Genomic DNA, 9,150 nt, shown 5'->3' on the forward strand with positions numbered 1-9,150 from the left:
CCGCTAGCTGACCGCGCAGAAGCGCCACGTCGCAGGCCCAGCCGAGCCCGGGTACTGGTGCTGCCGCTGCCGCCAGGCTAGCCAGCAGAGCCGGCCGCCACGCCCCAGCCCGCAGCGCTGCAGCCTTGGTTCGGGCCGCTTGCGGAGACGCGGGTGGCAGCGCCAGCAGCAGCGCCCCGGCCTGGGCTGGGGGAAGCACGCGCCGCAGCCACTCGCAAAGCCCAGGGAGTCCGCCCGGCCTCAGGGGGAACACGGGCGGTGGCGCCTCCTCCAGCACCTCCCAAGTCTCATCCTCCGGGCTCAAGGCGGCTGCACGCTCTGAGTCCCCGCTGCTCGACTGCTTCAAGCCACCAACCTGCTGCAAACTCTCACTGCCTGCTTTTCCTGAACTTTCCTCACTGCCTACTTTTTGCGATCCAGAGCTATGTTTCTCCCTTCCCTCGCTGCGCGAATCCTCCGACGCCCCTCTGCCTGCGTTCTCTAAATTCTCGCTGCTGGGCTTCTCCGCCTTTTCTTCTTCCAGAGGCTCGGGATCCTCGCCCTCTCCGTCTGTTCGCACGCAGACCAGCGGCGCATCTGGTAGCACCAAGGGCCGGACCTGGGCCCAGTTATTCTCAGTGGGGGCTCCAGGGGTGACGAGGATGAGGGCGTCGTAGTGGGTAGGGTGGGAGGCGGCAGCAGTGCCCACAGAGCCAAGAGGCACAGTCCAGAACATCACATTAGGGCGCTCTGGGGCCGGGTATGGCGTGGGCGCCACGGGCTCTGAAGCAGGCGCGGCACCTGGGTCCCCGGGATCCAACCCGAGCAGCACATCCAGCACACGGCCCATGTCAGCTGTGCCTGCAATGGCCAGGTCCAGCCGCGCACTGCCCAGTCGCTCCAGGCTGGCGCGAACCCACGACAGCGCTGCCTCCAGGCCACCGGTCTCGAAGGCTTCACGCACAGCCTCCAGCTCTGCTGCGCCCAGCACCTCGAAGCCATCTTGAGCTGGTGGCAGGAGCCTGTGGGGACAGGAAGGGATGGGGTGAAGGGCAGAAGAGGGGCTAAACGCTGGAGAACTGGGCTATGGGTACAGGTCGGCGCTATAAAGACAAGGGTGGAGCTTTCTGAATAAACCCCAAGTGAGGTGTGAGCAGGAAGAGGGAGGGGCGACTAAGGGCCCAGCAAATAGATATCAGGGCTATGAAGAAAACGGAGGGGCTTAAAGCAGGGATGAGGTGGCTTGACTGAGGTCAACCTAAAATCGAGACCCCCGCTAAGTATCCCCAGGACGGAGTATTTGGGAGCAAGGCTTTAACAAGGAACTTGCAAGGTTAAGAAAAAGCTATGCTGGGCGCGGCAAAACAGAGTGGGGCTTCGAGCAAAATCATAATCTCAACCGTACTGTGGACTAAATGAAAGTCTAGCACTATTCACGATTGCACATGGGCCAAGCCACCAAGTGCGCTCTGAGGCTGGGTGTAAGGAGGGGAGCAAAGGGGAGAAGCCTCATCTATTAGTTCTCACCAAGGGGGTGTGGCTAAAGAAAAGAGGAACAGAGGGCCCGGAGAAGAGGCTGTCCCCCTCTCCCAGCCTCATTTTGAGGTCCATGAAATGAGGCAGCTAGGGGTTGGGGAGAAAATTCAGGAGGTAGCCAGCAAGTGGGCACAGAAAAGAAAGGGGGTTAGAGTAAGGACGTGGAGGAGGGCACGCAGAAATAACAAAGCTCACTGAGGGTTTGCCTTGAGGGTGACTGCGGTGGCTGGAGAACCAAGCTGATGGAGAGGACGAGAGACTCGAGGGTGGGAGTCTCCGTGTAAAATCTCCGTGAAGGTCACAAGCTTGTGAGGGCCGAGACCTTTCCTTCAAACTTTTGCCTGAGGGCAGTCTTTGGGTGACAGGTCCTGGCCTCTCCTGGAATTCGTTAGTGAGTGGTGCTTGAGACCTCAGAGCGCTAGGAGGAGGCTGGACCTGGATGACAGGTCTGGACCTCCAGCTGGCCCTTGGCTAGGGCGGGACCTAGGTGACAGAAAAGGGTCAGACACGAGGACTTGCTCTGGTGGAGCCTCGTTGACCTCAAAATCTGCACTTAAGGGCGGGACTTGGATGCGGGAGCAGGGCCTCCAGCAGATATCTCTTTAAGGGGAGCCCCAAACTCGCTAGAGGCGGGGTCTCGCGGACCTCAAAGAGCACCTCAGGAGAGTACGGTCTTGATTGAAAAATCAGGCCTCCCCTACCCATTCTGAAACGCCGCGCTCACCTCTGCAGCGCGTCCGCTTGGCTCCGCAGCGCCCCCCGCAGGCGCTCCAGCTCCTCGCAGCTGTCACTGCTGCTGCAGTCAGCCGGCAGCACGAAGAGGGGTGCGGCTCCCAAGCCCGCGCTGTCCAGCAGGGCCGCTGTCTGATCCCGGGCCTGGGCTTCATTCCGTGGATCTCCAGGACGGAGGTTCAGCACAGCCAGCAGTGGGGTCCCTCGGGCCAGGGCGGCCCGCGCTGCCTCCCCCAGCGCTGGAGCCAAGGGCTCGCTGTTCCCCTCCGGGCCTGGCAGCACCAATACCAGCACGTTGGCCTCCGCCGCCCATGGCCCCGGCGCTGCGGGTGGGCAGCTCAGCTCGCCCAGAAAGAGGCCTGGGCCCGCAGCTCGCAGGCTGGGGATCCCGGGGTCTGACCGTCCATCGGGGATCTCTACCATCTCCACACCCCTGTCGCACAGCTCTGCGATGAGCGCGGACTTCCCTGAGCCCGGAGGCCCCAGGAACAAGGCGGTCACGTCACCCCGCGGAGGAAGCATAGCTGGAAAGCAAGAAGTGGGGAAGACCCGGGTCAGGGAGCACCCAGCCTTTTTCTTTCCTAATCATCTCACTCTGGTCCCAGACTTCAGTCCTCCACCTAGAAATCCGGCGCCCAGACCCTATTCCCCAGGGAGCCGGAGTCTTGTCCGACCCTCACTCTGGATGAGTTTCCCTTTCTTCTTCAAACACTGAGCAATCTAGTCTCCAGCCCCGTCCTCCCTCAGGGACACAGATGTTTTTATCCCCCACGCCTCCCTTCCAAATCACCAACCGTGCGAACAGCCGGCACACGCGATCGCGCAGTTGTTGGCGGTGGGTCAGCTGCTGAGAAGCCCCGCCCCTAGGTCAGGCGGACGGAGCCCGAAGGGGCTGGAGCGCTGGGATTTGGGGACGTTCAGACAGGTTCGGGGGGGCTCTAACCTGACGTCACTCCTTTTAGGAGGGGGTGTGTCTGGGAAGCGTGATCTCGGGGACACAGCCCTTTGCAGCGCCTGCGCAGAACGGCCAGAATGCGCTCACTAACCAACTGCTGCCGCCGCAGGGCCGGGAACAATGAGGGAGCCAGAGAGCCTGCGCACCAGGAGCATCTAGCACACGCGCAATAAGCTTCGGTCTGTACGGCACGGGTGGCTCGTAACGTCATCATAACGCACCCCAGTGCAGAGAAGGACCTCATCGGTTGTTTTTTTTTTTTTTTTGAGGCCCGAGTAGGCGACTGCATCACTGCCGGATGGCAATCCGAGATCCCGGCTTCGAGAGGCTCATCAGGCGAAAGGGCGTGGAGACCACCCGGACCTTGAGACTCCGTGGCCCTACCCCGCTTCTCTCCGCGCGGCGGCGCTGTGGCCAGCAACTGACAGGCGCGACGAAAGGCAGCCCTCTGCTGTCTGGAGAAAAGCGGAGGCCTGGGTTACCCGCCTGAGGAGGAGGGAGCCGAGGGCAATGCTTGAGGCATCGGGACACAGCGGCTGAAATCGCGCGTGGGAGGCAGGGGATTTGGGTCAAACAAGAGTGACAGGATGTCAGAGAAGGATGTCTCCCGGGAAGAGGCAGGCTAAAGCGTTGGGTACCACTACCTGCCTCAGGACACGTGGGGGGAAAAGGATGAGGATGGTGTCAAAGATCAAGGGTTCCACGCTCTGACTTCTGGGAGCTAGTTTTGATGTAGGTCTTAGATCTCACACAGGTAAGATGGCTCTAAGGCAAGTCACGAACTGAGGAATCAAATCTTTTGGACGGGTTAAAGCTCCTCTAGTAAGAGCTCCATCAGGTTAGAGTTCAAGGAGATGGTATCTCAGTGGGGTGGGGTGGGGGCGGGTAAAAGGCGGGCAAGGAGAGCCTCTCTTTCAAAGGTCAGAGGATTAGTGGGCTCTCTAAGGCTGGCGACAGATGAGCGACTTCATCTTACTTACTATTCTGTCATGCGTACTCCAGAGGGGTCCCAGTCACCATGGAGGACCCAGCCTCCCGAGAGACCATGGAGCAGCAGGATTCATCCAACGAGAGGAGCACCCGCAGTAACAGAGGCAACATCTGTGAGTACTACTGGCCAGAGGATGCGGTGCAGGAGATGGGCTAAACGGCTTTCTATAGTGTCGATGCAGGGACGTGCCTGTTGGGGAGCTGTCCTACCAGGAACTGGCACTCCCCATCCTCACCCTTATTACACTCAGACGCACCCACCCTGCTCTATCCACATAAGTGTGAATGGGATGCAGATCAGAGGGACAAAGTAGCATCCAGAGCATTGGGGCGGGAGATGTGGCTGGGAAAGATCAGAGATGGCGAGAAGAGCCCCAAGGTTTCAGTCCCAACTCTGCCTCAGACTTTCAGTGCGACTTGGGCCTTGGTTTCTGTCTGTCAAAGGGGTTGCTACTACTCACCTCACGGGAGTTTTGGGGATTAGCGGCAGAAAAGAGCAAAGCTTGAGGCTAATTGAAGGTGGCCAGTTTGACATAATAATAGCAACAGCTTCTATTGAATGTTTACTTTGTGCTAGGCCATTAACACTCATTATCTCTTTCAGTCCTCCTAAGAGACCCTTTGAAACTGGTTATTGCTACTTTAAGATGAGGGAGCTAAGGCAAAGAGAATCTAAACATTTGTAAATTGAGCCAGTGTCCATGCTCTCCAGCCAAAGACCCCCCTCACACCTACAGGGGAACAGCTGGGTTTATTGCTCACAGCACTGAGGAAGCACACACACCATGGGGGCATTGTGGGGCATCTCTGTAATAGAGCATTATAAAAGACTGATCAAGGACTAGCGCTTTTGGTAGGTGGCTTTGGAGAGGGTTCAAAGAAGAGAGGTTTTGCTCTGGACTGGATGGTGCCAGGAAGCTGGGGGAATTATATGGTTGGCTGTCTTTAAAAATCTTATCTAGAAGGCAGAGGAACAAAGCAAGGCACAAGCTGTGATTGGTAAAGCAGCAGAAGCCACTCCTATTAGGACTGGAGGGTGTTTGCTCATTTTTGTGGCTCAGACAACGTTCACCTTTTGTCTGTGTTCAGAAGCTACTACTATGGCATGGTCTTGTCCTGATTCATGTCAGTCACAGCGTGGCCTTGTCTGAAGATGTTCTGTGACATTATTTATGTTCAAAAGAATGTCAAAGCTGACCGATTCCCCAGCCGGCTGCTGGCCGTGGAGCTGCTTTTCTCTTTCTCAGTAGTAGTAACTGCAAACCATTGTGTGGGACTGTTCTAAGCACTTATTTAAATTCGCTTGTTTATTCCCTACAACAACCCTATGAAGTACATACTGATATGGTTCTAAGCCCCCCATTTTCCAGATAAGGAAACTGTTGCACCTGCCTAGCAAGGAGAGCCGGGATTCGGTCCCAGGCAGTCTGGCTCCAGAGGCTGTTTCAATCACACAGCTCTCCCGGAAGCACAGACTCCTGGGTTCCAGTCCTGACTCCTTTTCATTTCCTAGCCTCATGACTGTGGGCAAGTTGCCTAACCTTTTTTGAGCCTCAGTCTGCTCATCCATAAAACAGGTCCAGTAATAATCTGCCAGTACCACTGTCCAACCCTGGTGTACAGCCCGGCACATAGTAAGCCCGAATGTTAATTGCTGGCATGACTCTGGGGCTTGGGAGAGGTCCTGGAGACTGCCGCTGGCCTCCCCCGACTTCTCCCCACGTCCCTCAGGCCATCTGGGGGCCCTGCAATGCACCCGCTGCCTCATCACCTTCGCCAATTCCAAGTTCCAGGAGCGTCACATGAAGCGGGAGCACCCAGCGGACTTCGTGGCCCAGAAGCTGCAGGGGGCCCTCTTCATCTGCTTCACCTGCGCCCGCGCCTTCCTCTCCTCCAAGACCCTGATTGCCCACCAGCGTGGCCACGGTCCCGCCGCCAGGCCCTCCCCACCAGCTGCACCCGGCACTGGCCAGCCCACCTTTCCCTGTCCTGACTGTGGCAAGACCTTTGGGCAGGCCGCTTCTCTGAGGCAGCACCGCCAGATGCATGACGCCTGCACCCCTCCAGGCCCCTTCGCCTGCACTGAGTGTGGTCAGGACTTTGCCCAGGAAGCTGGGCTGCATCAACACTACATCCAGCATGCGCGGGGGGAGCTCTGAGTGCAGCTTCAGTCCTCCCCGGGGCAATCAGGGCCCAGTTGCTGGTGCGACCCACCTGATACGGGATGGGCCCTTTGAGGGATTTGCTTCCCTCCCCGGAAAGGCAAAGGGCTCCTGATAAATAAGATCCAGAAGATGCTTATTCTAGGGTTTCAGTCCTTGGAGGACACAAGGACCTTCAGGGAAACAGTAAAATCAGACAATAGTGACATTCTTATTTGTTTAAAAAAAAAAAATGAACAAGAAAGAGGGAAAATTGTTATTTGCATCTCTCTCATTCCCAGTTAAACAGTTCGACATCACAAGTAGCTGCAGATTGTGTAATCACCTTTAATTCTTCCCAGATGGATGCTGGACTGTAGAAACAAATTGCCCTGGACTTGTGCCTGAATGGGGACAGGGAAGGAGAGGTGTTGCTGGCCTGTAATGCCACCAGACGGGTCACAGACGTGGAGCAACTTGGGCCTTTAGGGATAGGGCAGCAAAGTTGGAACTGTACTGAGTTACATGGGGGGTTGTAATTCAAGTTCTTGTCTCCCCCTATCCCCTGCCAGCCTTTCCCACTCAAGGAAGGGCCATGGCATTGGATGGCTTCCCCCTCCCCCAATAATTTATTGCCCATTTTAATAATTTTATGTACCATTCTGATCATGAAAGATTTTTTATATGTGTAAGTGAGATCGCGCGAATAAACAGAAATAGTATCTAAAAACAGAAAAGGTCTACATTAAGGTATCTAAACAAGAAACTCTGGCTTTTTATCAGCAATTCCCAGAGAACACAGGAAGGGAGTGAGGAGTCGGGGGGAGCTCAGGGCTGAGCCAGACTGGCCCTGTGAGGAAACTGGTTTGGAATCAAACAGAGATACCTTCTGTTTCCTGTTGCATTTGGCCAACACTGGAAGATCTCCCATTAAGATCCAATTTTCAGCTCTTAAAGGTCCAACCCGGGACTGAGTCCCACAGGGCCAGCTTTCCTGCCTTACATTACCTACCTTGGCCCTAGAGACAGTGGCGATGCCCTACATACATAATCATAGATAGACTCATTTGAATTGAGGGGTGTTTTTAAAGCCTACAGTAGGGATGGATGTAGTAGAGACTGACAGCTGTCTCCCCAATTTTTAGCTAGGCATATGGTGGCCACAAAGACTACATTTCCCAGATTCCCTTGCAGCTACATGTGGCCCCGTGATGGGGTTCAGGCTACATTTCTGGGTAGAGCCCTCAAGCTTCAGAAAGGGATGTGCCCTTACTCTACCTCCCTGCCTGGAGTGTGGACACGGTATCTAGGCATCTTGAACCACGAGAGCAACACGTGGGATGGCAGAGCAACGAGACAGCAGGAGTCCCGGTCCCTGGTCAACTTCATGGAGCAGAGCCATCATCCCAGCCCTAGGACATCCACCACTTCCCTATAGTCTTGTAAGAGAGAAATAAACCTCTGTCCCATTTAAGCCACCAATAGTTTGGGTCTGTCACATGCAGTATAGTTTATAGCCTGAGGCATTAGTTTGCAAACTCCAACCAAATCCAGCCTGCCTCCTGGTTTTACAAATAAGGTTTTATCAGAACGCAATCATACTCATTCATGTACATATTATCCATGGCTGTTTTCACAAAGAACAGATTTAAGTAGTTGCAACAGAGATCACGTGGCCCACAAGGCCTAAAATAGTTACCATCTAACCCTTTACAGTAAAAGTTTGCTGACCTCTTCTCTAACTGACAGACATACCACCTACTCTGAGCCTAGAAACAAACGTGTTCAGGATTTGGGGCAGGGCCAGCTAGCCTGGATTTCTGCTGGAATGACTTATGGGGAAACTGATTTGGAGTCAGTTGGCCATCACTTTTTTCTGAGATACCAACTTCACCAAAGCTAAGTATTTCCTCTGGCGCCTGGTGAAAGCCCAGAAGCTTCCGACCACCCCGCTCAGTGGCTACCCCAAACCCAAACCTAAGGACCCGACCCCACATGCTCTCCTGATAGACAGCTGCCTGCTCAAGCATGCCCTTGGCTTCCTGCGGTCTCTACTCTCCAGATGTCGGATCCCCAAACTTTAAATAGCATCACTGGTGACTCCCAAATCTTTATCGTTAGCCCAAATCCCAAACTTCCCTCAACATGAGATACAGCCACTTGGACGACAGATGTGAGTTGCAAACTTAAAATGGGTCATCTCGACTCCTGCAGCCCCCTACCTCCACCACAACTGCCACATTAGTAAAACTGTGCGTTCTACTTCTAAATTCTTTGAGTCTACTTCTCTCCCCACTCTAATTGCTCCCCTCCAGTCTCCATCACAGACCACCCCCTGTGTGTACGTAAATCAGCTTGTGTCGCTCATTTAAAACCCTCCAATGGACCCAAGCATACCTCCACCTGGGTCTGTCCCGCCATGGCCTTCCCCTCCTGCCGGACAGAAAGGTCCTGACAGACTCAGACTCAGTCCCTTGAAACCGGTGGGACAAAAGAGATTCTCTTTTCAGTAGTTCTAATAAAATTCCCAGAACTGAGTTACATCAGGGAAGAAAGAAAAAACCCCTCCAATGGAATCCCATAAATAACACCCAGAGACTCACCCAGGCCCACAAAACCCAACAATGACTGGGCCCCAACCCACTAAGCAATCTCAACTCTCCTTGCTCTGTCTCCTTCGCTGTACTCCAGCCACACACGCCAGGCTGGCTTCTGCCTCAGGGCCTTTGCACTTGCTATTCCGGCTGCCCAGAGAGGTCCTGCTCAACCTGCTGGGCTAAAGTAGCACTTCCAACTCTTACCCTGATTTAATTTCTT

At 54.9% G+C, this 9,150-nt stretch overlaps 3 protein-coding genes across 5 annotated transcripts in view; 1 reads left to right on the forward strand and 2 right to left on the reverse strand.

The window, feature by feature from the left end:
- Positions 1-3,327, reverse strand: part of IRGQ (immunity related GTPase Q) — a 7,030-nt gene extending 3,703 nt beyond the window's left edge. The window contains exons 1-3 of the mRNA XM_025046702.1: positions 3,191-3,327; positions 2,240-2,771; positions 5-1,001 (exon numbers count right to left, since the gene is read on the reverse strand). Coding sequence (XP_024902470.1) covers positions 5-1,001; positions 2,240-2,769 — 1,527 coding nt within the window. The 5' untranslated portion in view covers positions 2,770-2,771; positions 3,191-3,327. The remainder of the gene's footprint in view (positions 1-4; positions 1,002-2,239; positions 2,772-3,190) is intronic.
- Positions 3,328-3,433: 106 nt separating this feature from the next.
- The window catches only part of ZNF428 (zinc finger protein 428), a 17,847-nt gene continuing 12,130 nt past the window's right edge, over positions 3,434-9,150 (reverse strand). The window contains exon 4 of one of the 2 annotated variants that reach the window (XR_003046264.1): positions 3,434-3,657. The gene's annotated coding sequence lies outside the window, so the exon portion shown is untranslated. Of the gene's footprint in view, positions 3,658-6,579; positions 6,738-9,150 lie in introns of those variants that run through there. The other variant, XR_003046265.1, reaches the window with a different exon arrangement.
- On the forward strand, positions 3,653-6,651 carry ZNF576 (zinc finger protein 576). Of its 2 annotated transcripts, XM_006911771.3 has the most exons (3): positions 3,653-3,956; positions 4,205-4,305; positions 5,924-6,651. In XM_006911771.3, the coding sequence occupies exons 2-3, from the start codon at positions 4,221-4,223 to the stop codon at positions 6,349-6,351; spliced, it is 513 nt and encodes a 170-aa protein (XP_006911833.1). In that variant the 5' UTR covers positions 3,653-3,956; positions 4,205-4,220; the 3' UTR covers positions 6,352-6,651. The 2 variants fall into 2 exon arrangements, with proteins under 2 accessions (XP_006911833.1, XP_024902463.1); XM_025046695.1 differs by lacking the exon at positions 3,653-3,956 and having other exon boundaries at positions 4,176-4,305; positions 5,980-6,651.

Source organism: Pteropus alecto, unplaced genomic scaffold (genome assembly GCF_000325575.1).
Source record: "Pteropus alecto unplaced genomic scaffold, ASM32557v1 scaffold194, whole genome shotgun sequence".
Taxonomy (NCBI): domain Eukaryota; kingdom Metazoa; phylum Chordata; class Mammalia; order Chiroptera; family Pteropodidae; genus Pteropus; species Pteropus alecto.

Excerpts from the sequence above, each read along its gene's own strand:
- ZNF576 (XM_006911771.3), top strand. The coding sequence starts at position 4,221 with ATGGAGGACCCAGCCTCCCGAGAGACCATGGAGCAGCAGGATTCATCC. Across the intron at positions 4,306-5,923 it reads CAGTAACAGAGGCAACATCT|GCCATCTGGGGGCCCTGCAA; the intron begins GTGAGTACTACT and ends CACGTCCCTCAG.